At 43.5% G+C, this 27445-nt stretch overlaps 1 protein-coding gene across 2 annotated transcripts in view; it reads right to left on the minus strand.

Moving 5' to 3' along the window:
* Window positions 1-4282: 4282 nt before the first annotated feature.
* Window positions 4283-27445, minus strand: part of LOC117368501 (T-cell antigen CD7-like) — a 44857-nt gene continuing 21694 nt past the window's right edge. For both annotated transcript variants that reach the window (XM_033962230.1, XM_033962231.1), the window contains exons 2-4: window positions 14870-15208; window positions 6937-7106; window positions 4283-5146 (exon numbers count right to left, since the gene is read on the minus strand). In XM_033962230.1, coding sequence (XP_033818121.1) covers window positions 5030-5146; window positions 6937-7106; window positions 14870-15208 — 626 coding nt within the window. In that variant the 3' untranslated portion in view covers window positions 4283-5029. The remainder of the gene's footprint in view (window positions 5147-6936; window positions 7107-14869; window positions 15209-27445) is intronic.

The raw sequence follows: 27445 nt of genomic DNA on the forward strand, positions 1-27445 counted from the left end.
CAGTAATCGGGAGTTATGCATAGATCTGCCCTATGCCCTTGTGCAGGGGTCTCCAAAGTCCTTCTTCGAGGGCCGAATCCAGTCAGGTTTTCGGGATCTCCCCAATGAATATGCATAAGATCTATGTGCATGTACTGCTTTCCCAATGAATATGCATAAGATCTATGTGCATGTACTGCTTTTGATGCATATTCATTGGGGAAATCCCGAAAACCTGACTGGATTCGGCCTTTGAGGAGGGACTTTGGAGACCCCTGCCCTCAGGGTTTGGTCAATGGATGTCCCAGTCCCTTCAGGCACTATGGGTTCGGATGGCTCCCTTTTCTTCCACCACCTACCTGAAGGTGTAGGCTGAGCTTTGATCCTCTCAATCAGTCTTGACACCCTGGAGCAGGGGTAGGGAACTCCAGTCCTCGAGAGCCATATTCCAGTCGGGTTTTCAGGATTTCCCCAATGAATATGCATTAAAAGCAGTGCATGCAAATACATCTCATGCATATTCATTGGGGAAATTCTGAAAACCCGACTGGAATACGGCTCTCGAGGACCGGAGTTCCCTACCTCTGGCATAGAGAGTAGGGCAGGGGTGTCCAATGTCAGTCCTCGAGGGCCGCAATCCAGTCGGGTTTTCAGGATTTCCCCAATGAATATGCATGAGATCTATGTGCATGCACTGCTTTCAATGCATATTCATTGGGGAAATCCTGAAAATCCGACTGGACTGTGGCCCTCGAGGACCGACATTGGACACCCCTGGAGTAGGGGATGCAGAACCCAAGGTGAGAGGAGTTAGGAGTCGAAAGCACTGTCAAAGAGGTGGGCTTTTCAACGGGCCTTGGCCGACTAAAACCTCCCCAGGCAGTTCTGCAATTCCCCCAGTCATTTCCCTTTTCCCAGGGGCTGCTCTGCAAGTGGACGTGGAGATCCCTGATTCTTATGCTCCTGGGTCGGGATGTATACCCCGTCACAGGCCTAGTCTATAACATGCATGCCTAGATTTCTTAGTGTGCAATGCCAAAGAGGCATGGCCATGGATGGGTCAGGAGCCTTCACAGAATTTACGTGCAATGTTATAGAAAAATGTCATTTGTGCACCCGATTGCCAGTAGTTAAATGCCAACATTTACACTAGCTTTTGTCAGGCATAAGTCCTCACACCCAAAGTTAAGGGCAAGGTACGCGCCAAGCAAGTGTTCTGTAAAGGGCGCTTTGTGTAGAGTGCCCTTTGCAGAATACTATCTTAGCGTGGATCATAACGGTGCCCCTTGCAGTAATTCCATTCGTAAACTGCTTTGATGTTAGACTGCGCGCTCAGTCATGGGCACATATTAGCGGACTTAACTTTTCTTGAGAAGAAAGACTTCAGTTTATTTTTTCAATGGAAGGTTATATGCTTTATTCTCTAAGACAGGGGTAGGGAACTCCGGTCCTCGAGAGTCGTATTCCAGTAGGGTTTTCAGGATTTCCCCAATGAATATGCATGAGATCTATTTGCATGCACTGCTTTCAATGCATATTCATTGGGGAAATCCTGAAAACCCGACTGGAATATGGCTCTCAAGGACCGGAGTTCCCTACCCTTGCTCTAAGACTTTAGATTGTTGTGTTGAAAATTTAACAACAATAAAATTAAAAAATAGGCACCTGAAAACATGAGTGGCCTAGTGCTTAGAGCAATTGTCTCAACACCCTGAGGTTGTGAGTTCAATTCCTACTTCAGCTCCTTGTGACTCTGGGCAAGTCACTTAATTCTCCATTGCCCCAGGTACAAAATAAGAACCTGTTTAAAATATGTAAACCACGCAGAAAAGGCAGTATATCAGATCCCAACCACTGCCTTGGGTAAATTTCTTCAAAAAGGAAGTAAAGAAATCCTAATTTTAATTAATTAATTTATTTATTTTTAATCAATATTAGAGCTTTCCATCTCTGCAAGTTATCCTGACCATTTGTTGCCCAATGATATGTAACAGATTAAGGGGTTTTCCCTCTCCCATGAAAATATTATACCCCTAAGCAGCAGCAGGTGCTAATCAAATGTGGAAATACAGATCCCAGCATGCACTGGGCTATGGAGCTCAGTGTTGAGTCACAGGGGCGGAGCTCACAGAAGAGAGGTATTTCTACCCAGGCCGGGTTTATTCTAGAGAGGTCCCCGAGGGAGAAAGAGGAACTCTCAAGTTTTCCCTAGAGGCAGGCGGAGGTAGGCTTTGGGAAAACAGATGCCTGTAGGAGTTTGGCTGAGGTAATGATGTTCTGATGGCAGCCTATGTTTGGTTCATTTCACTTGAACATAAAACAGATTATGGGTCTGAGCACTAATTTAAGTATTACTGTATAGAAATATATGGCTGTGATATATTTTTATCTACATTGAGCATCACAGAGATATATATATTTTATTCATGACATATCCAAGCTACGCCTATACACCCCTAACTGCCCTCCGCTCCAAAGCAGAACAAAGACTCAGCATTCCCGCAGGGAGATCCCTCTGAATGAATACAGCGTACAAAAGATCCTACAGCCATTTCCTACTTCAGCTATGGAACCGACTTCCCACACAGATCAGGTCGCTAAACTCACTAATGACCTTCCGCGGAGCAGTAAAGACCTTCCTCTCCCGCCAATCGGGCCATTAAAAACTGCCTCCTCAATATACTTCTCCTAGTACTCTTCGCTATGACCAGTTTGGTGTCTAGAATTAGCTCTGTTATTGTCTACTGTAACCTATTTGTTGTCATGACTAGTCTGTTTTCAAACGATTGTGAATGTCTACTTGTAACCCGTTCTGAGCTTCTGGGAGAACGGAATAGAAATCAAAATAAATAAATATAACAAAAGTCTCTAGAAAGATATGATGTGTCCCATAAATTTTATCTTTGGTTTTACCTCCATGAAGTGTTTTAAATCATAACTGCATATAGTGTAGCATTTTAAGAAGAAGGTTTGAGGATACCATATGCTCAAGCAACAATTTATTAAAAAAATTTCTTATCCATTTATCACAATTTACAATAAAAACATACATAGTTAATCGTTTTATTGATGGCACTGCAACATATTTTTATAGTATACTTCCACAATCATCTTAAATAATAAAATGCTAGCCCGCGCATGCGCACTTGCCTCGCGTGTTCCCTGATCCCTTTTCTGTCGGGATGTGGCAAGACAAGTGCGAATGCGCGCCCTTCCCTGCTCTCCACCTCACAATACGGCCCTACCAGCCAAAGCCGCGGCAAGGCAGTGCGGAGTGGTGGCTGCCGGGAGGAGGCCGCGGCGGCTTGAGGCGAAACGCGATGCAGAGCGGCAGCTGCTGGCCGCTAGCACCCCCTGCCCTCTCTGTCGCGGCCCAAGAAAGACGTGGCAGTGCGAGGCCTGGATGTCACCACCGCGCGATGTGACGCCTGCGCGCTGTACAAAAAAGAAAACGCTGCGTTTCGCCTGGGCACACATGTTGGTGGTGGCGGCTGTGGAAGAGGGAATGGGAGCAGACACCAGCTCCAAGCGACCTGGCAGAGGCCCCACACACTCCCCCAACTCTGCTGACCATAGGGCACCCCTAGCAATCCTAGCCCACAATAGTCGGCCCAGACCCAAGGAAGAGGAGACACTGGAACAACAACAATGCAACAGGTACTCTGGATGGGGTGAAAAAGGTGGAAATAGGAAAGGTAATGGGGAAATGGGAATATTGGTAGGTAAAAAGAAGGGAGAAGGGCTACTGATGGACAGGGGGGAGAGACAGAAATAAAAGACAGAAAGAAAGGGGGGCAGGGAGAAAGAAAGAAAGACACACATACAGAAAGAGAGAAATAAATGCCTAAGTCTACACATCTAGCACCCGTTAATGTAACGGGCTAAAAAACTAGTTTTATATAAAGGTATAAAAACTAGACAAATGTATCAAAAAACAAGAGACAAATAATACTAACCCCCTCCCCCCCAACTACAGGGGTCAAAATGGATATGCATGAGAAAGATTTGCTTGCCCTGAGTATTTGCTGTATGCACATCTATCTCGTGCCTCATATCTGTAAAGGATATTCTGAAAATCTAGGTGTGCCTCCAGGTTAGGTTGGAATTGGAAACAATGGATCGGAAAATAAAGTTTTAAGTGAAAGTACTAAAAATGTGAAAATGTACAGGTTCAAACTCCCTCTTCTACGAAACTGCGCCAGCAGTTTCTAGCGCGGGGAGGCACGCTGAATGGCCCAAGCCGCTCCCGTCGCTCAGAGTTCCTGTGAGCGTCGGGAGCAGCGCAGGTCATTCAGCGTGGCTCTCTGCGCTAGACACTGATAGCGCAGTTTCGTAGAAGATGGGGAAAGTCTCTCTGAGGGTAATTTTATAACCGGGCACCTAATTTAACCCCCTTTTACAAAGCCGCACGAATGGCCGCTGCTGCGGTAATCACTCTGACGTCCATCGGGAATTAATGGACATCGGAGCGTTTGACACACAGCAGCCACTAGCGCAGCCTTGTAAAATAAGCTCTTAATGTAGCAAAAACACACGTATTTGACTCCTGTACTTTTCTTTATGATATACCACTGTAGGGTGCCGAAAATGTGCCTATTTGACTTATGCTATGCTGTGCTATTATGTGTCTTATAACCTGCAAGTTTCTACCAGAATTCTATGCAGTTTACAGAAATAGTTAACCATCATAAGGGGAATTACAAATTTGAATAACAAAAAAGTAATAATACAAATATGTTTTTTTATATTTTACTTTTTCTTTTAATATACTGGAAATGCACTTTCATTTAAGGCACGATAGCTTACACCAGTCACTATAGCTAATGCAAACAATGGTGTCTACATTCTCCAAGACCGTATATTCTCGATTTTCAATGGTAAGTACTGTCAGTTAATGGAAACTTACAACATTTTTTGACCATGTTATTTCTTAATACCTTACTCCTTTAAAGGGATAACCCTCCTAAAAAATGAGCAAATGGGAATTGAGTTCCTTAGAAGTAGACAAGCCTCCTCAGCAACATATCCTCTCAATGAAATGCAAGACTCTTTAACTGGCAAGATAGTAAGTAGGGTTCGATCCGGTATTACGTCTGAGGCTATAAGACATATCTTCATACACTATGTTTTGATTTGCTTTCTTCTTCGGTTTGTAACAGTGCTTGAACTACAAAACAAGAGAACAGAGGAATAGTTTCAGAGATTTCTAAGGACAGAAGAAGTGACCCAACCAGCCGCTGGGAAAGTTGGTTAGATTCTTATACTTTGTAGTTAATGAACGCCATTTTTCATTTTGTAAAGCGCATTTGGAACATTAAAATTCAGCGTTCACCTTTGTTCTTATTTGGAGCTGTTACCCATTATCACCCCCGTATACGGGGGGCTGCTGCTTTTCTTAAGTGGACTGTCCTCGCTGTTTTGAAATGTATCTTGTTGAAATGGCTTGAGGGGGAGGCACCGGATTACTCCATCTGGCGGTGCCGGATGATTACCATCCTGATGTGGGAACGACGAGATGTGACGGACTTTACTACTCTCCCACGGCGCGTTTTTCAGCGCACGTGGGAACCTTTTTGGACTACCATGACTCCCTTGGCTCACAGCCGATTGCTTAACTGTTGATTTCTGGTTCACCAGTATCACTCTGTTACAGTTAGTATGCCTGTATTATATTGTGTTATTTCTTAACCTATGTTGCTGTGGCACTTGGAAGGAGGACCTGGGGGGGGGAGTATGGGGGGACTTGCTTGGGGGGGGGGAAGGGTGGTTGGAGGGAACGGGGGGGGGGAGTTGTGTGGGGTTTTGAATAAAAACAAAATTTGAGCTTGTTTGTACTTCATCTTGTGTATTCCTTACTTATCTTGTTTAGCTCAATAAAATATATTTGAACATACTTTGTAGTTAATAGAAGGACCACGTAGGGCTCCTTTTACGAAGGCACGTTAGCGGTTTAACACGCGTAATAGCGCGTGTTAAACCTCAGGCCACGCTAGCCGCTACCGCCTCCTCTTGAGCAGGCGGTAGTTTTCTGGCTAGCGTGAGGGTTAGCGCGTGATGAAAAGTCCCGTGCGTCAAACCCGCTAACGCGCCTTCGCAAAAGGAGCCCATAATTCAGGGCATCAGAAGGATATTAAAAATATGTATAGATAAAAATAGTATATCTCCAAGAAATTGTGAATGTGGTTCTCCCAGAAATAGGAAAGGGATGGTGAAGGAGCCGCATGCTTGAAGGACAAGGTATTTCTCAATACACAAAAGAGAATGAATTTAGAAATGCTCACAACCTTCAGGATTCCCCCTCCAGTGAGGTGTCAAGCTGAGCTGATGGGGATGGATGTCATTGACACACATTGGTCAGCAGCATTGTGAAATCACACGGGAAGATATTTGGTGGTTGTCCTTCAGCTCCTTAGAATTCAAAGTAGCCCCAGCTTAAAATTTAATGGGTCCACTGGAAATTACAGTACTCATATGAGTATGCCTATATCAAATGTGTTCACATGCACTCTTAACTGATCATAATACCAAAGTTTATGTATTTGTTGCTGTATAAAACCAGGCAGCTCCTTATACGAGGGTCCTTCAAAAAGTTTCCGTACTGTCGTATTTTCATGGGAAATGGGGCGGGGGAATTGGAATGAGGGCGTGTCATAGAACGTCATGTGACTAGTCAGTCAGGCCAGCCGTCTCATCTTGCAGGTAGTGATGTAATTTGCTTTTGAGATATTTAATAAATAGCGTTTTAAAAAATATATAAAAGTGCGGAAACTTTTTGAAGGCCCCTCGTAGATTTATCCCCATAGAGGCTGGGCAATTTTCAGATAGCTCATTTGCATAATTTACCCAAGGAAATCACTTTGAAATTTGCCTGCCTAATCATTCTTCCCTCAGCAGGTTCCTTTATTTGCAGCTCCAGTGTCAGGTGATACTAAATGCCTGGTGATACCCTGTACTTACCGCTGTTTGAGTGGTCTTTGCAAGGAAAATGAAGACACCAATAAGGATGAGAATTATAACGACAAGCACAATGAATACGTAGATCATCCAAGCAGAAGAATCATTCCTTGAACACTTTGTTTGAGAATCCTCTAGGAGATTTCTTGAAAATGAGCCATTATAAATTCCATCTGCAATATCACCATTAAAAAAATTTGAGTGAATATTTATTATTTATTAAACATTTATACCCCGCCTAAAAACCAAGCAACGTCCATAATCATTTAAAAAACATTACTCAAAGAATAGTTAAGCTATGGAAAGCGTTGCTGCAGAAAGTGGTAACAACGGTAGTGTAGCTGGGTTTAAAACAGGTTTGGACAAGTTCCTGGAGGAAAAGTCTATAGACTCCTATTGAGACAGACATGGGGGAAGCCGCTGCTTGCACTGGAATCAGTAGCATGGAATGTTGTTACTATTTGGATACTGGGCTAGATGGACTATTGATCTAACTAAGTATGATTATTCTTCTAACCGTATAATAAATAAAGTCAATTACTTTTTTATTTGTCAACTATAAAATCATGACGACAATAAGCAGGAGAAGGAGATTTAAAACCACCCTAAGTCATCCAGGGAGAGCTTTGTGCCTGCACTTGTGCGAGTGGCTGGATGGTATTAAATCAGGGGTCTCAAAGTCCCTCCTTGAGGGCAGCAATCCAGTCGGGTTTTCAGGATTTCCCCAATGAATATGCATGAGATCTATGTGCATGCACTGCTTTCACTGCATATTCATTGGGGAAATCCTGAAAACCCGACTGGATTGCGGCCCTCAAGGAGGGACTTTGAGATCCCTGTATTAAATGGTTTTCTTGCATGGGATTTTATGTTTAAAGTAAGACAGAACATTGAATAAAGGTCAGCAAGCACTACTGCTAATTATATCTTATTTCTCTATCAAATCCCCCCTTCCTTTTTACAAAACCGCTCAAGAGATCTGTAGCACCAGCCTGCGCACTGAATGCTCTGCAGTGCTCCGATGGTCATAGAGTTCCTATGAGCGTCGGAGCTGTGCAGAACATTCAGCGCGCCAGCTGGCGCAGTTTTGTAAAAAAAAAAAAGGGGGGGAGGGGATAGCCATGGTGAGCAAGAAGGCAAAGGTACACAGGACAATGCACACAGTTTAGGTAACAAAATTCTAGAATTGGAGGCTGAAATAAGGAATGCCGACCTAGACTTGGTGGCAATATCTAAAACTTGGTTCACAGACTCACATGGGTGGGATATGGCTATACTGGGCTACAATCTACTTCGTCAGGACAGAGAGGGCAGGTTAGGAGGGGGGGGTAGCTCTATACATTAAAGAGGACATCAAAACCACCAGGATCACAGATGTCAAGTACACCGGGGAGTCCCTCTGGGTAAATCTGGCAAGAGGCAGAGAAAAATGCCTGTATCTAGGTGTGGTATACAGACCCCCAAGACAACTGGAAGACATGGACGCAGAATTAATTGAAGACATAGAGAATATCACTCTACGAGGAGAAGCTGTACTGCTAGGGGACTTCAATATGCCTGATGCAGACTGGAACACATTTTCAGCGACAACCAGCGGTAGCAGGAGGCTCTTAACCTCCATAAAGGGAGCACGTCTCAAACAAATGGTAACGGAGCCCACTAGGGCCCAGGCGATCCTCGACCTGGTACTCATCAACGGGGAAAGCGTCTCAGAGGTCTCAGTAGGAGATACGCTAGCCTCCAGCGACCACAACATAGTATGGTTCAACCTTAGGAAAGGCTTCCCTAGATCAAACACGAAAACAAAGGTACTCAATTTCCGGGGCACAGACTTCGCACGCATGGGACGCTGCAGGACCAAGCGGAGACCGATGATGTAGAAGCTAAGTGGTTAACACTGAAGTCAACCATACATGAAGCAACTAGCTGCTTCATAAAATCAGTAAATAAACGACAAAGAAACAATAAACCCCAATGGTTCACTGCGGAGATCTCGCACCTCATTAAGGAGAAGAAAAAAGTGTTTCTCTCCTACAAGTGCACGGAGAAAAGAGAGGCAAAGGAAGAATATAGGACCAGGTCTACAGCGGTCAAAATGGCAGTTAGGGAGGCAAAACTTTGAGTGGAAGAAATTCTGGCAAAAAACATTAAAAAGGGGGACAAATCCTTCTTCAGGTATATTAGTGACAGAAAAAGGAACACAGGCGGGATAGTACGCCTTAGAAGATCGGACGGAAGTTACGTGGAAGCAGATTCCGATAAAGCCAAACTACTGAATGAATACTTCTGCTCAGTCTTCACCTGTGAGGCACCGGGACACGGTCCGCAGTTGAAGGCAACACAAAGCACAGAAGACCCGTTTCAGAATTTTGAGTTCACACCAGGTGAAGTTTACAGTGAACTGGCAAGACTCAAGGTGAACAAAGCCATGGGACCAGACAATTTGCACCCAAGAGTGCTCAGAGAATTGAGCGATGTCCTGGCGAAACCATTGGCTGAGCTATTCAATCTCTCCCTAAGTAAGGGGAAAATTCCTCTGGACTGGAAATTAGCTAATGTCGTTCCTCTGCATAAAAAGGGTTGCAGGGCAGAGGCTGCGAATTATAGACCAGTGAGTCTCACATCAATAGTGTGCAAACTCATGGAAACACTAATTAAAAGTAAATTGGACACGATCTTGAATGAAGGGAATCTTCGGGATCCCAGTCAGCATGGATTCACCAAGGGTAGGTCCTGCCAATCCAATCTCATCAACTTCTTTGACTGGGTAACAAGAAAGTTGGACTTGGGAGAGTCTTTGGACGTCGTGTACCTGGACTTCAGTAAAGCTTTTGAAGTGTCCCACACCGCAGGCTGCTAAGCAAGATGGAATCAATGGGGTTAGGAGAGACACTAACTGCATGGGTCAATGATTGGCTGAGTGGCAGACTTCAGAGGGTGGTGGTTAATGGTACCCTCTCTAAAACATCGGAGGTGACCAGTGGAGTGCCGCAGGGCTCGGTCCTGGGTCCACTCCTTTTCAACATATTCATAGGGGATCTGACTCAAGGGCTTCAAGGTAAAATAACACTATTCGCCGATGACACCAAACTATGTAATATAGTAAGTGAATGCAGTTTACAGAATTATATGGCGCAGGACCTGCTTACATTGGAAAGTTGGTCCTCAACCTGGCAGCTAGGCTTCAATGCTAAGAAATGTAAGGTCATGCACCTCGGAAGCGGAAATCCATGCAGGACGTACTTCTTGAATGGAGAAACTTTAACTAGGACTTCAGCAGAACAAGATTTAGGAGTAATCATCAGTGAAGACATGAAAACTGCCAATCAAGTGGAGAAGGCTTCATCTAAGGCAAGGCAGATATTGGGTTGTATCAATAGAAGTTTCGTCAGCTGAAAGCCTGAAGTCATAATGCTGTTGTACAGGGCCATGGTGAGACCTCATCTGGAATACTGTGTGCAATTCTGGAGGCCACATTACAGTAAAGATGTGCGCAGAATTGAATCGGTTCAGCAGACGGCCACCAGGATGATCTCGGGGCTCAAGGGTCTCTTGTACGAAGAGAGACTGAACAAATTGCAGCTGTACACTCTCGAGGAACGTAGGGAGAGCGGAAACATGATCGAAACATTTAAGTACCTCACGGGACGTGTCGAAGTGGAAGATGATACAGTATTTTCTTTCTCAAGGGACCCTCGGCCACAAGAGGGCACCCGCTCAAACTCAGGGGAGGAAAATTTCATGGCAACACCAGAAAGTATTTCTTCACAGAGAGAATGGTTGATCATTGGAACAAGCTTCCAGTGCAGGTGATCGAGGCAGACAACATGCCAGACTTTAAGAATAAATGGGATACCCATGTGGGATCCCTACGAGGGTCAAGATAAGGAAATTGGGTCATTAGGGCATAGACAGGGGTTGGGTAAGTTGAGTGGGCAGACTTGATGGGCTGTAGCCCTTTTCTGCTGTCATCTTCTATGTTTCGATGACCAAAATTCAGTGCACTGACGTTTCTCCATCCAGGACCGATGTAAGATTCTGACGCACAGAGGCAGGATTGGAGAACATGGAGGTGAACGAGGTAAGGGTAATTTGGTGGCACCCCTTCATCTGCTTGGTTATGTGAAGGGCAAGTCTATAAACTAGGCGCTAACCAATACTCGCCCATTGCATGCATAAATGTTTAGAATATAAGCATAAACATGCTTGGATGCACACTAGCGTGTGTTCATGTTGCCTTAATAAATAGACAACTATTTTCCATAGGGGGGTAGAGCATGGGCCAAACATAAGCGGGGTTCCTACTTATATGCATAATTTATTGATTACTGTAAGTTAAGTGTGTCCGGGCTGCATTTTGATGTGCGCTCTTAATGTTAACACAATGGCTGTTACGTGCAGGAGCCTAAATGTTAGGGGGAGGGGGGAGATGGGACTTGATGGCATGCTGATACCAGGTTACATTAGTATTTTATAACTAAATCTAGAAGACTACAGTGAAGTAGGCACCATATTATAAAAATGCCCACAGAAGCCCTGATTCTATAAATTTATAATAGCGTAGGACCGGATAATAAATACTTTTCACAAAAATTTTGTAAGTAGATAAATGTGAATGCCTCAGTCCCACCACTCCACCGCCGTTCTATCTTCCAACTGCGGGAAGAATTTACGTGGTGACCTTCATCATTGGCTGTTCTGCATTCACCAATTTTAAAAACTCCATATCACTTTTTATATGTTTTTTATATGCTTTTTTGTATTTTTATATGCTTTTTGCATTTTTGTATACAGTTACTCTGCTTTTTTGTATTTTTGTATACAGTTAATCTGTATACAAAAATACAAAAAAGCATATAAAAAACATATAAAAAATGATATGGAGTTTTTAAAATTGGTGAATGCAGAATAGCCAATGATGAAGGTCACCACGTAAATTCTTCCCGCAGTTGGAAGATAGAACGGCGGTGGAGTGGTGGGACTGAGGCGTTCACATTTATCTACTTACAAAACTTTTGTGAAAAATATTTATTATCCGGTCCTATGCTGTTATAAAACTACTGAAAATTGTCGGACAGATATTGAAGGCAAGGTACCAGCAGCCAAATTTATATAGAGCTGATTCTATAAATGGCATGTAACATGCAAATGCTGAGGAGAGCAAATGTGAATCATAAATTAGATGCCGTTTATAGAATCACACTTAGCAACGCCTAAAGTAGGGTTATCATATTTTAGGCCGCAAAACTCTGGATACATGGCCCCACCCCGATCCACCTCTGGCCCTGCCCCATTCTGCAACCGCTCCGCCTCCAGCTCCATCCAGTTCTGCCCTCAGTTCCCCCCCCCCTCCTCCCCCCAGTCTCCTCTCTTCTTCCCCGACAAGCTCTGGCATGCTCAGAGGCCCTCCAGATCTGGCCGGAGCTCGTCGAGGCTTTCAAAGCCCTCTGGGCACCTGGACAGTCCTCTAAAAAGAGGACATGTCCGGGTTTTTCCAGATGTCTTCTAACCCTAGCCTAAAGCAGTCTTAGGTGCCACTAGGCATTGAAAACTCAGGTGTACTCTATTTATGGCACGGTTTTCTTGGCCTAAACAAGTGCACCTAAGTCAACATGCTCAAGATCCACCCACAATCCACCCCTAAGCATGCTTACTTTCTGGTAGTCACCATGGAGTAAACGCCTACCTTGAAGCGATAGACGCCTTCCAAGTTAAGTACCTACCATCTAATTAATTGTGGCTTCATTTCAATTTAATTGCAATTTTCCATTAACAGGGCCGATTAAGGTTTTACAAATAATTAAATTAGGCACCTAGAATTGAATAGGTGTGCTGATCTAGGTGCCTAAATTCAGGTATCTTTCATAGAATCAGGGCCAACTTGCCAGGTTGCTTTGTCTGAAAATTACTCACCTCTGATCAACTAGAAACCTTCACAATATTCTACAGAATGCAGATTTTCTATTGCAGGAGAAAGAGCTCTTCTCCTCAGGGACTAAAATACTTTACACATTTAAAGCCAAATTCTGTACAAGACGTGCTGAGGTAAGGTGTTGGCCTACCGCCACCAAGCTGACTAATCAGGGGGCACGTTTAAAAAACAAAAATCGAAGGCACCATTCTAAGGCACCGATCTCGTGCTTATGGAAGCACATAGGGATACCTACAGACAACTAAGGCTGGCGGGGGCATGGTTTGCGCTTGAAGTGGCCTTAGACGTCTGTATGCACCTCCGCAGGTGCGAGACCGGCATCTTAAATGTAGGCCTTTAAAATGCTTATTTAAGGCGCATGTTTTACAAAACAGCCGCAGTCCTACAAATGGCACCAGTGTGTGATTGACAAGCAATCGGCGGCCATTTCTTTAGGCGACTGCCAATGCCGGCGCTGTTTATAGATTCTGGCCTTTAATATTTTCAAAGGTTTATGTGCTTTTTATTAAAATTCTATTTGGCTGCTCACACATAACAGAAAACAGAATAGTGCCATGTTTATGTGCATATGTTGTAATTTTAAAAGAGAGACTATCTAAATAGTTCATTTATGAAAATTTATATAAAGTACATGTCCTGACAAACGCTGGCTTTTACAAAGCTGCGTTAGAGGTTTCTATCGCAAGACGATGAGATAAATCCTATGAAGGTCTGAGCATTTACCTTTCTGGCCCCAGGTATAAACCTCTACCATGGCTTTGTAAAAGGAACCCAAAGTCACTTATCATCTACTTAGCAGTTTGTACATTATTTTAAAATTAAAGCACATTAGAATTTTCAAATTCTGTCTGTGAGAATTTTACTCCCTTTAGATATTAACAATTTTTATATTGCTCTATGTAAAAAAAAGTACCGCATTTTTCACTCCATAAGACGCACTTTTTCCACCCCCAAAAAGGGGGTGAAAATAAGGGTCCGTCTTAAGGAGTGAATATAATATATATTTTTTAAAAACCCTGTACCTTTTTTTCCCATCCTGACGGTCCCGCACGCTTTCCACACTCCTGCCTCGGTTCCCCTACTCTCTACTGGTCTACTTCTCTCCCCTCTGACTCTCTAACATTGAGGAAGTTGATTAGTTGGCTTTTTGCCCTCCCTCCGGCCCTCCGATTGGTCTGTTTCTTCTGTCACTTCCTTGCGCCCACGGTGACCTTGCAATGGCACTGCAGCCGGCAGGAAGGCAGGAAAGGGAGCCGAGGATGGGGGTGGAATTTGCACCGGTAGCAGTGCCTGGCCCGCTGCGAGAGCCGCAAGCAGAAGCCCCTACACAGGTCTGGAGAAATGAAGCACCATGTCGATGCGCACCTTGCCGCTGCTCTTCATTAACTTGGGCGGGGAGATGCCCTACATCCTGGACCAGCGGCTCCAGGCCCAGAACATCCCTGCCGATAAGGCCAAGAAAGGTGATGGGGCGGAGCCTTTTTTGATCTCACGCGCCTTTGGGGCAGGGTGCGTGCTGACAGAGCGCAGCCTCTGGTTCTCCTGTTTAAAAGCCTTGTGGGTGGTTTCTTTTCATTTCAAATATTTATTAAATGTTAAGTATTTACATTACTAAAAGATTCATAAACAGAGAGAGAGAGAGATAACAGTGCATAGGAGCCAGCGCTATGGGTGCTTGAGCACTCCTTATTATAGAACAAATTGTTTGACTGTGTCCAGAAAAGGAAAATTTGTTGAGTTTGGCTTGGAGCTGGCTTGCTGCCTTGGGACTGGCTGGCTGGCTGCCACTACACGTGCCTACCATTAGACGTGCCCACCACTAGATGTGACCTGTATCCTCTCCTGGCCTACCACTAGACCACCAGAGGGGGGACAGGGTACAGGGCACGCCATTTGGTTCAGAATATTTTTTTTCTTGGTTTTTCCTCCTCTTCAGGTGGTTTTTCCTCCTCTACAGGTGCGTCTTATGGTCAGGTGTGTCTTAGAGAGCAAAAAATACGGTACCTGTTATAATCACCAGTGTGCCACTTCCTCTTATTGGTATAAGCGATTTTGGTGTAGACGAGGGAATACGAATGGTCCCATCACACATATATAGATCACTTTCATTCTTCTGCAGCCAGTGCAGTGTCACTGTGAAGTTGCGCACGTTTCCAAATACCTCAGTGTGATTTCTATCAAAGAACTTATCCCCGTTATTTTGAATGTACGTGACTTTTTCAGTAAGGCGTCTTTGGAGATAAACTCCCACTGGCTCTCCTTGGATAGTGAAGGAACAAGTTATCTGAACCGATCCTCCTTCCTGAACGATTATCTTATATGGTGATTGATTAATTTCGAACTCTAAATACAAAGAAATGAAATGTCCTGTGAGAGGTGAGAAAAGCAATTTCTGAAATACTGTTTCACTATATATAACAAAAGTGGTAAGCAGTAAGGGAATAGTTTCAGACCTTAAAAGTTCCTGTAGCCATATTGGTTCTGGGGAAAGCTTGAATCTTTGATCTAAGCCAGGGATAGGGAACTTCGATCCTCGAGAGCCATATTCCAGTTGGGTTTTCAGGATTTCCCCAATGAATATGCATTGAAAGCAGTGAATGCAAATAGATTTCATGCATATTCATTGGGGAAATCCTGAAAACCTGACTGGAATACGGCTCTCGAGGACCGGAGTTCCCTACTCCTGACCTAGGTAGTAAAACATCAGTGTAGTTTGGCCATATTGGTTGTGGGGGGAGGAGCGCCAATTCAGCATTAGCACTTGCAACTTTTAGAGGGTGTGTCACCCAGTGGCGTAGTGAGGGTAGAAGGTGCCCAGGGCGGTGGTGCCCCCCCTCTGCGCCCTCCTTTCCACCCCCTGCTCCTTCCATGCCAACCCCCTCCTAGCTCTTTCTTTGCCACACTCGTGCCCTCCCTTCCCACCCCCGTACCTTTTTAAATCTTCACCAGCATGTGCAGCTTCTCCAGCCTGCTGCTTGCACTAGCTTTCCCTCTGACTTCACTTCCTGACCCAGAAGTGATTTCAGAGGAACCCAGGCTATAAGCAGCAGGCTAGAGTAGTTGCTCATGCTAGCGCAGATATTTTAAAAGTACGTGTGTGTGTGTGTGTGTGCAAGCATGGTATGGGGCAGAGAGGTATCAGTGCCCCCACCAAGATGGCACATGGGGTGGTCTTTCTCTCCCCTTACTATGCCACTGGTGCCACCTGCTATCATACCCACCATAAACTCTGCATATCCTGTAACAGATTTTGAGGATGCCTAGCAACATCCAACTAGGTGTCATAGTAACATAGTAGATGACGGCATATAAAGACCCGAATGGTTCATCCAGTCTGCCCAATCTGATTCGATTTAATCTAAAGCTCTACCCGGTACTGTGCTTGGGTTCCAACTGCCGAAATCTCTGTCAAAACCTACTCCAGCCCATCTACACCCTCATCGTTGAGAGTATGTTGAAGCCCTCAGCTCAGTGTGCGCAGAGGCTAAGAAAGCAAATAGAATGTTAGGAATTATCTGGAAAGGAGTGGAAAACAAACATGAGAATGTGATCATACCTTTGTATCACTCTTTGGTGCGGCTACATCTAAAATACTGTGTGCAGTTCTGGCACCGCGTCTCAAAACAGATAGAGCTGAATTAAAAAAGTTACAAAGAAGGGCGACAAAAATGATAGGATGACTTTCCTATGAGGAAAGGCTAGAGCAGCTAGGGCTCTTCTGCCTGGAGAAGACCCAGCTCAGGGGAAATATGATAGAGGTCTACAAAATACCGAGTGGAGTGGAACGAGTAGATGTGAATCACTTGTTTACTCTTTCCAAAAATACTAGGACTACGGGTCATGCGATGAAACTACTAAGTGACAGATTTAAAATAAACTCGAGAAAATATGTCTTCACTTAATGGGTAATTAAACTCTGGAATTCATTGCCAGAGAATGTAGTTAAAGTAGTTAGCTTAGCAGGGCTAAAAAAAAAAAAAAAAAAGGTTTGGATAATTTCCTAAAAAAGAAGTCCATAAGCCATTATTAAGATGATTTGGGGAAATCCACTGCTTATTCCTAGGATAAGCAACATAAAGTCTGTATTTCTGCTTCGGATCATGCAGGTACTTGTGACCTGGGTTGGTCACTGTTGGAAACAGGGTACTGGGCTTCATGTACCTTCAGCCTGTCCCAGTATATTTAAGAACTCTTGTGTTCTTAAATTCACACCTAAGTTAATTGATTTTTAATGGGTTAATGGCATAGTAATTGACCACACCATTTAATCCCATTAAAACACAATTATTTTAATTGGTAAATTGGGTTGCACATAGAATACTACGTGGCACCTAGCAACAACTAAGTTGCCTAATGATGCCTACCTTAAAAGTTGGAGTGGTTAGTGGCAGTGAATAGGCATGGCCTAATATATCGGAGCATACCTCTAGGATGCCTAGCAGCACCTAAAAAGTTCTCTGGTTTCACACTCCACTAAAGACAGCTCCAACAAGCATCATCTTCCATCCGGAATCACCACAGAGGTAGAAAAATCCTCCAAAGTGCTGGACATCATATTGGACTTCCCGTTATCTCTTGAACCACAAATCTTTGGAAGAAAACCTCCTTTCACTGTGAGACAACTGAGACTCATCAGACCATACCGCCACCAACGACGCTTTGCACCACTTGCAACTGAACTACTGCAACTTCATCTACGCACCTAGCCTGCAAACCGCAGCTTATACAAAACACAGCAATAACACTCATATTTAAGATGAAAAGAAAATATGATCCCATCTCTACCTACCGCAAACAACTATACTGGCTACCTGTCCCAGCCCGAATAAGCGTCAAAATTTCCAGCATAATGTTCCACATACTCAATGGAAACTCGGCTGTACCACTTGTAAGGGTATATTCTTTATAAGCTTATTTTGCTATGCAAGGAAATCACACAAAAACATTGTCTTTTTTTGTTATCTGTAACTATGACTACTGGCTGTGGAATTTCCCACCCCCCTCCCTGTGTTCATGAGAAAATGAAACCTATCTTTCTTTGGCTATCTGTATGTGTGTGTGTGTGTTTTCTGTCCCCAGATACATCTGTAGTCAGGACAACAGAACGAGGCTAATGCAAATTGGGACCTATTCGTTTCAGCTGGGGGCTCGCCCGTGAGTGGCGATGGTGCCGGGACTCTAAGTGAGTATCTCTTTTCTAGTGCTCACTGGTCTCTATACTCTTCCACACCCTTATTTGATTATTGAGGCTTTTGGCAAGTCTCTTGAGGTTTTTGACCCTTTGTGAGTTTATAGTGGTAGTTTTGGGAACCCCACACTGTCCTTTTGGGAAGGACTGCTTTAACTAATTACCTATCCTTTTGGGAAGGACTGCTCTAACTAATTACCTGTTCTTTTGGGAAGGACTGCTCTAACTGATTCAAATCTGTACAGCCTTGCCTGTTCTGCTGTTCTTTGCACGTTTTTTTGTTCTTTCTATTGCATTGTATCTTACGGTGTCTTGTGTAGATGGGCACTAAGGATCCTCCCCTTCCTAAGAACGACGAGTCTTGAAAAAAGAAACAAAAAACAACACCACCAAGAATTGCAGCTTTGGTGTCTGCTCTTTGTTGAACAGAGAAGCGTGTCTGAATTACGTTACTAATTTCTGTCTGTGAACAACAAACAAATCAATACAATCTGGCTTTTCTTTTGTTCACTTGAAACAAAAAACAGTTCCCCACGCTGTGCCTCTGGGCAGTAGTGAGAGCTTTTACCCCCTCCTCCTTTTAGAAGGCGGCCTTTCGGCTGCCTCCCTTTTTTTTCTCCACAGAGGAAGGGGGGGGGGTTGGAGCAAGTTTAGTGTGGAAAAAAAAATTGGCTATGTCCAAAACAAAGGGGATTGCCAAGAGGTAAAAAATATGCCCATGAGACCCCTTAAACTATTTATCTCCTCCCTGTTAAAACCCTCGGGGGAGAGGGGATGTTAGGAGAAACTAATTTGAGACAGTGCCTTACACAGAGCTAGATGGAGCTGAACAGTCAGGGGGAGAGAAAACATTTCCTCGTGACTAGAGTTGAAACTTATTAAACTTTCTCACATGCAAAAGCTGAAATAGATAAGACTCAGGAAGAAAGTGAGCTTTAGTATTTGAGCTAATACGTACAAAATTTCCAAATGCAAGGAAGACAATGTTTGCTTTGGAATTCAATCATTTTTACCAGTGCTTAGGAACCATTTTGCATATTTGAAAGGGGATTGTCAATTTTTTTTGTGTTGTGCCTAGCAAAAAGGAACTTTATTCTAACTGGTATGCACACCGTATTTGTAGGGGATTTGCTGTTTTCCCTCCACCCCTATGGCCAGAGAAGGGGGAGTACCGCTTTTAATCATGAAATGTAACATCTCAGCCCTACCACTTATGGCAGTTTTCTGATCTACATGAACAATTTATGAATTAATAGTTTTAGGATATCTTTTGGCTTTAGGAGACATTAGAATTCTTTTATAAAACTGTGGGTGTGTGACTTTTGCTAGCACCAATTTAAGGTGGCAGAAATACTGTGCACCGTAATGTATGTTTTTATTTAGATTAGATTTTGATGTGACAGGCCACTATCGCCTGAATATTTAAAATTAAAAAAATCTAAGCATAGGATTATTGCCACAAGTTACAGCACTGTGCACATTTTGAAGTTTTGAGAAAAAAAAACCAAGTCAAAGGCTTAGTATTTGGAATTTAATCGAGTTTTTAACTTGGTCAAAGAAAGCACTGGGGAGATGAAGGAAAAAAAAACACATGGGAAAGGTTGTAGCAAAGATGCATAATGGTTGTTGAAAGTTGCAGACAGGATAGTTGCTAAAAAGGGATGTCTCATGTGTTTGAAAATATGTGCATGTATTACGTCCTTATTATAAGGGATATTCTGGTTGGAATAGGCAGGTGTGAGTAAAGTTCCAAGTTATTTTTGTTTAGGTAAGCTCTTTGGGGTAGAAACTGTATAAAGCAACTATGAATTGGCACTAATTCATATGTTCTAGTGGAAAGTGCAATTTAATACTTTAATCTGTTAAGCCCAGTGTTTCATTTTTTTTGTTTAGTTTTGTTTTACAGTGCACTGTACAAGTCTCTTTTACAGGTCTGGGAGATGCAGCTTGTTGGCACCTGATTTACCACCGGTATCTGGCAAGGGGCATTTCCCCTATCACTTTTCTTTTTTTCTTAAACAATGGGTATGTGTTTCTTTATGATGATAATGTGAAGTGATCTTTTTTTCTCCTTTCTCTTATCAGGCAGTTGGAATACATACATAGCTATCTTAGCTCAGTTTTGGCACAAAGAATCTTTTGCTGAACTGAAACAAAATAAACAGGAAGAACAAGTTGTGCTTCAAGTAATCTTGAATTGACACTGGAATACTTCATACTACCTCTGTATTTACCCCCTGGACACTGTATTGTGCTTTACCTAGTAAGATCTGCCTATTTCTGTAGATTGAAGCCAGTTGTGTCTCTGATTGCATTATCTCTTAAGACTGTGTGAATTGACTGAAGACATGCCCTATGAATAAAATAGGCAGAGCAATGGAGCCCATTGACTAAATTGTTTTCTCTTTCAGAAGTTCAAGCATACGTTTAGACTCCAGACCCTTTTCTGATTATTTATTATTGTGCCATATGTTACATGAAAATTTACTTTGCTAGTGCTATGTCCTATGATGTTGTTTTCTTCTTCCTTTTGTATAATCGTGTTTCTTGGCAGATTTAAGTTCAGCCCTGACTCCATGACGGATGGGAGCTAGTTTAAGGCCTACTGGAGCTCTATGTTTGTTTGTGCCATGTAATCTCTGTGTTGTCTGTCTGTTTGGTTTGTGGGGTACCCCGGAAAACATACCATTGGCCAATTTTGGAGTTTTTTATCTCCATTTTTTTTACATCTTTTTTAGTTCTTGTTTTCATGGCCTGAGCACTACTTAGTTAGGGGTTATATTATTAAGATTAAGGTTCTATACAGTGTTTATTCCATGGTGCCCACTGGATCTGCTCAATTAACACATTTCTGGCATAATGGGTTTTTTTGTGCCCTGCACTGAGTATATCCTTATGGTCTCTCTTGAATGCCTTACTAGTTGTGTGCAACCCACACCATCTTATTACCCTGTCCTCTTATGAACATTGTGTATATGCCTATTGTCTATCATTTCCGTACTTATATCAAGTCAATGTCCTCCTTTGACTCACCTCCCTGGACTTTAGCTGCTGGATGATGATACCTGAACTCCTTTCAAGCTGCTGTGCAGACACCTTTCTCTCTGAGTATGGACCTCACCAGTTTAAAGAGACTGATACCCCTGCAACATCACATCCTAAGCTTTTCATTTCTTGGACTGGAACTGTTTACAAGTGTTTGACTGTAACTGGCAGCTTGTGGTTTATCAAGCAGGTGCTGAGGGCCCCCTCATTACCATCCTCGCCCAGTGCCTTTGTATTTTGATGCATGCATGTTATTTGCTTATGGTCATGGTACTGCCCCTCATACTGTTCCTCAATTGGCAGCATTATTATCTCCAATGTGTTCTCTAGTTTAATGCCTTTCCAGTAATGTCCCTATGAGGACACCTTCACTCATGGAGGAGCCTGTCCTTTATGGGAATGTGTCTCATGTGCTATTTTCTGTTATGTTTCCCCTATTTTTCTGCACATATGAAAGTAGATTTTGTTTTTCCTGTCACATCTAGACTGGGTTTGAGTCTCTTATTTCCCTTATTACTATCTATAAGAATGTTGATTGGATTAATTACATTTATTATAATCAGCAACGCTTTGTGAACTACATTCGGGCCGCCTTGCCAGATATTGCTGATCAGTTAGGCCCCACTTCTCAGATGACTTTCCACAACCCCATGGTCCTGGATATGATCCTTGCTGAGAAGGGGGGTGTCTGTAAAATTCTCCCCAGTACTTTCTCCTGTTGCACCTTTATTCCTGACAATACAGTTCCTACGGATAAGGTTACTATGGCCATTCAGAAATTAGAGGACCTCTCTGCTGAGCTCAAACGTAACTCTGGTTTATCTAATCCTTGGGACCAGTACTTTTGCTGGATGCAAGGATGGGTTAAACGGTCAGTGTTATACTCTTTATTATTATTTGTACCCATGTTACTTATGTCATTTTTAGACTGCTTATGTGTTATAGTGCTCGTATTACAGCTCCTAAGCTCCTCCTCGAGAGACATATCTGGACTATCTCTCCCTCCAACCTGATGCTGTGTACTTATGACGTCATTTTCATGAAGTAAGATGGGATTGAAGGGGCACATATATTCTTTGTAAGTTTTCTATTCCTGTTTGTGTAACATATAAAAGAAAAACTGCTAAAAAAAACAGTTTTCATTCTGCTGAACAGCTACTAGGTCATTTTTTTCTCTTTGTGTTCTGAACTCAGTGTTTTACATCCTGTTCTGAAGCTAGCTACTTGTGCCAAGGTCATTCCTCCTCATGTCCTGAACCCCCCACAGCTGAGCGATCCTGCTTCTCTTTTAGATAAGATAAAACACATTTTGCTAAGAATGAAACATTTGCTCAAACCTTAGGCAAAAGGACAGTTTGCTGAATCTATAGACCAGACTCTTAATGTCAGCACTTGTTTTGTCTGTGGTGGGACCGGTATGGGAGAACAGTGGCTATGAACACGGCTGGATATGCTAGAACCTCTCTTTCACGTCAGCCCCATGACTTCCACTGTGGGCCTTGCGGACTTCCATTACTGCATCTTCAAGTTACCAGGACCTCCTCATCAGGGATGCGACAGAGGAAATTAGGCCAGTAGAAGAGCCGAAGCAGTGTGTTTAGTGTGCCTGGGACGCTGCAGGAGCTTCCAGGTTTGTCGGCCGTGTAGCTGTGGGAGGGTTGGCTGGGAGGGTCAACAGAGGTTTCTGTTGTGCTGGGTAGGGTCGGCGGGGGGGGGGGAGGCAGGCAGGCAGACTGGCATGGGGGGGGTGGGGGGTTTCAGTGGAAGGGGGATGGGAGACAGGCAGGCAGGCTGGCATCAGAGGGGGTCGGGGGATTTCAATGGAAGGCCAGCAGGCTGGCATGGGGGGGTAGTTTCCATGAAAATATGCTGCTCAGGGGGATGGGAGGCAGGCAGGCTGGCATCGGGGGGGGTGGTTTCCATGGAAACATGCTGCTCAGGGGGATGGGAGGCAGGCAGGCTGGCATCAGGGGTGGGACAAAGTCTGGAAGATAATGATGAGGACATAAGGAGGCACTGGGGGCACTAAGGACATAGGATGCTCTGAGGGCACTAAGCAGGACAGAGGCACTGGGGGCACTAAGGACACAGGAGGGAGGCACTGGGGGCACTAAGGACATAGGAAGGAGGCACTGTGGACATTAAGGACACAGTACGCTGGCACTGGGGCACTAAGGACACAGTACGCAGGCACTGAGGCACTAAGGACACAGTACAGAGACACTGGGGGCACTAAGGACATGAGAAGAAGGTACTGGGGGCATTATGGACACAGGAAGGAGGTAATGGGGGCACTAAGGACATAGGAAGAGGTACTAAGGACATGGGAAGGAGGCACTAGGGACACTATGGACATAGGAAGGGCCACTAAGGACATAGGAAGGAGGCACTGAGGGCATAAGGACATAGGGAGAGACACAGACAGAAAAAATGACAGACAGGCAGCGTGCAAGGAGAGAGAGAGAGAAATAAAAAAAACCCCAGACAGACAGACATCTACTCTAGCACCCATGTAGAGTGCTACAGACGCTGCTGGAATCGGAAGGTTTGTCAGGACCGCGGTAAGGGACTAAGGGAGCTGGCCAGACCGCGGGAAGGGAAAGGGGGGTAGGGGAAACGCTGCTGCTGCACAAGGAAGTGATGTGGGGGGGAGGGAAATGGAGGGGGAGGGAATGCTGTTGTGGCTGCTGCACAGGGAAGTGGTGGGAGAGAAATGCTGCTCCATAGGAGGCAGGGAGAGAGATAGATAGAAAGCAAAGAAGACACAGGGGCAGAGAGAGACACAGAAAGACAGACAGACAAAGGGGGCCAGGTAGAGAAACAGACAGTGGGAGGGAGAGAGAGTGTTCCGCCACTTATTTCTGCCAAGTGGGATGATCAGTGACACTCAGAAAAGCACACAGACAATATAAAGCATAAACAATAACACTTTATTATACAAATATAAGAATTAAATATAAAATAGCATCACCTTGACCCCATATAACGACCATCTTCACCATTGGGAATCCCTGCAATAGATAGATGGGTGGACCAAAGGACTGTCCCTTGAGACGTGGATTCTCCCTCCAAACGTCATGAATTCTCAGGTTAGAGGCAAGTAAATAACTTCACCGTAATTCCAGGCATCGACCTCCTTCACAATTGGGAGCCCCTGCAGCAATTGATAGGTGGGAAGAAATACGGGAGACTGTCCCTTTTAGACGTCGTGGCTTCTCTCTTCAAACGTCATGTCTTTTAAGGTTAGAGGCAAGTCCCGTCTTTTATATTGGGTGAAAAGCTGGGAAAACTGCTTGCCTCTTAGTAAGACAGCTGGTACTGGTCCTTTGTTATTTGTTTTGGCAACTCCTAGGTCAAAAATGTCAAGATAGCAGATACTTGTCACCGTCCCTTTCTTTTTGATGTAGTTTCCCATCTGTCTTTACTGATGTTATTTGAGCTGCAAGGAGGTCAGATCTCAGATAAGCAAGGTTATTGTAGAGACCATCTGGTCTTACTGTCCTGTGGAGATCAAAGAGGTCAGGATCTCAAATAAGCAAGGAGGTGTTGCAGTTTATTGTCTCTTTGATGCTATCCAGTTGTCACTCAAATAAAGGAAGTCAGGATAGGTGTTGCACTGTCTCTTTGATGCTATCCAGTTGTCACTCAAATAAAGGAAGTCAGGATAGATGTTGCACTGTCTCTTTGATGCTATCAAGAAGGTGTTACAGAGGCCATCTGTCTTTACTATCCCTTTTGCTGTGGTCAAGATAACACTCGGGACAAAGAGGTCAGATAAGCAGACTTGAGGAGACATGTCACGTATTATACTGAGTCCATTTACCCCCTGGGCATAACAGAGAGAGAGACAGAAATAAAGACACACAGACATATATTCTAGCACCCGTTAATGTAACGGGCTAAAATACTAGTTATTTATATTTCTTTTCCAAGGTTTTCTATATATATATTTGATCTCAGACACCTTAGCGGAGTACCTTTCCCTCCACGCTGCTGCCGTACACTTATGACATCATCTTCATGACGTAAGGGGGGATTGTAAGGGTATATTCTTTATAAGCTTACTAGCTGATGCCCCGGCGTTGCACGGGTATTTAATTATAGCAATAACACTGTAAATGGATTCAAATAAAGATACTTTATAGTGGTGAATGAAATTATTTTTTTACAGCTTAATAAAAAGTACAATATTCAAATTATAATGTGAAATATTTGACAAAATGAATACAATACAACTAACACAAAACTTGATTATAAACAACAATTTTAGTTTCACCTCCTGGAGCAAGAACATATAAATTCTTGGGTGAACCCTCCCTTGAGCAAGCAACATAGAGTTGTGGGCCGCGAGACCCCCAGAACATATCACCCCAGGTAGTGAGGGATCTGCATACCAAGTTTCGTTCAAATCGGTCAAGCCGTTTTTGAATTACTGTGAGAATGGCAGCTTTTTACATATTTTCCATTGACATGAATGGGTGAAATCTGATTTTCTGTTTGTAGCTCCGCCCACATGTGCAGGTGGGCCGCGAGACCCCCAGAACATATCACCCCAGGTAGTGAGGGATCTGCATACCAAGTTTCGTTCAAATCGGTCAAGCCGTTTTTGAATTACAGTGAGCATGGCAGCTTTTTACATTTTTTCCAGACATGAATGGGTGAAATCTGATTTTCTGTTTGTAGCTCCGCCCACGTGTGCAGGTGGGCCGCGAGACCCCCAGAACATATCACCCCAGGTAGTGAGGAATCTGCATACCAAGTTTCGTTCAAATCGGTCTAGCCGTTTTTGCGTGATCGCGGCACATACACACACATATACATACATACACACATACATACCTCCGATTTTATATATATAGATAGATTTTGCTATGCAAGGAAATCACACAAAAACATTGTCTCTTTTTGTTATCTGTAACTATGACTACTGGCTGTGAATTTTCCACCCCCCTCCCTGTGTTCATGAGAAAACGAAACCTATCTTTCGCTAATGCCACTTATTCTCCTTGGAACGGTCCTCTTCACCCAGAAATCTCATCAAACTCCAGCTGAACCTCCCCTCAACAAAAACCCTCAACTACAAACACAAATTTAGCACCATGTTCACATATATTGGAGCAAAAGCATGGAACAGTCTCCAATTAACTACACTAAACTAATGTATACCGCATCATCTCCATAAAGATAGAGCTCAACACGGTTTACAGGTAATTCAATAAATGAGGGAAGGACATAATAAGAAATTAGAGGTTATGAAGAGGATAGCTAGCTTTGCATTTTAAATAGATAGCTTTACGTTTTGGAGAAAAGCCAGGTTTTCAGATGCTTTCGGAATAATTGGAATGAGCCTAGGTTCCGCAGCAGGGCAGGGAGGTTGTTCCAAAGCTCAGTGAATTTCAAGAAAAGGGATTTCCCTAATTTACCTGCATACATGACGCCTTTTAATGAGAATGAGAAAGAGAAAGAGAGAAAAAAAGAAGAGAGAGGGAAAAAAAAGAACAGAGAGAGGAAGAGAGAGAAAAAAAGGAGAGAGAGAAAAAAGAGAGAGAGGAAGAGAGAGAAAAGAGAGAGAGAGAGGAATAGAGAGAGAAAAAAGAGAGGAAGCGAGAAAGAAAAAAGAGAGGAAGAGAGAGAGAAAAAAGAGAGAGAGAGAGGAAGAGAGAGAGAAAAAAAGATAGAGAGGAAAAGAAACTAAACTAAACCTTAAGTTTGTATAGCGCATCATCTCCATAAAGATAGAGCTCGGCACGGTTTACAGGTAATTCAATAAATGAGGGAAGGACATAATAAGAAATTAGATGTTAAGAAGAGGATAGCTAGCTTTACATTTTAAATAGATAGCTTTACGTTTTGGAGAAAAGCCAGGTTTTCAGATGCTTTCAGAATAATTGGAATGAGCCTAGGTTCCGCAGCGGGGCAGGGAGGTTATTCAAAATCTCAGTGAATTTGAAGAAAAGGGATTTCCCTAATTTACCTGCATACATGACGCCTTTTAACGAGGGGAAAGATAGTTTGAGTATGTGGGCGGATCTGGTAGTGTCAGGTCTCGAAGAATTCCAGGATAGTGGAATTAGGGGAGGAAGAATGCCATTTAGGATCTTGAAAATTAGGCAGGTACATTTACAGTGAATCCTAGAAATCACCGGAAGCCAGTGAAGTTTTGACAGAAGCGGGGAAACATGATCATATTTGCTTTTTGCGAAGATCAACCTAGCCGCAGTGTTTTGGATCCGCTGAAATCTTTGAAGATTTTTCTTGGTTAGACTTAGATAGATGGAATCTACCATCAGATCCGAACAAAACTACCTCACATTTCATAAGAAGCTAAAGACCTACCGCTTTGAAAC

Source organism: Geotrypetes seraphini, chromosome 10, assembly GCF_902459505.1.
Source record: "Geotrypetes seraphini chromosome 10, aGeoSer1.1, whole genome shotgun sequence".
Lineage (NCBI taxonomy): Eukaryota > Metazoa > Chordata > Amphibia > Gymnophiona > Dermophiidae > Geotrypetes > Geotrypetes seraphini.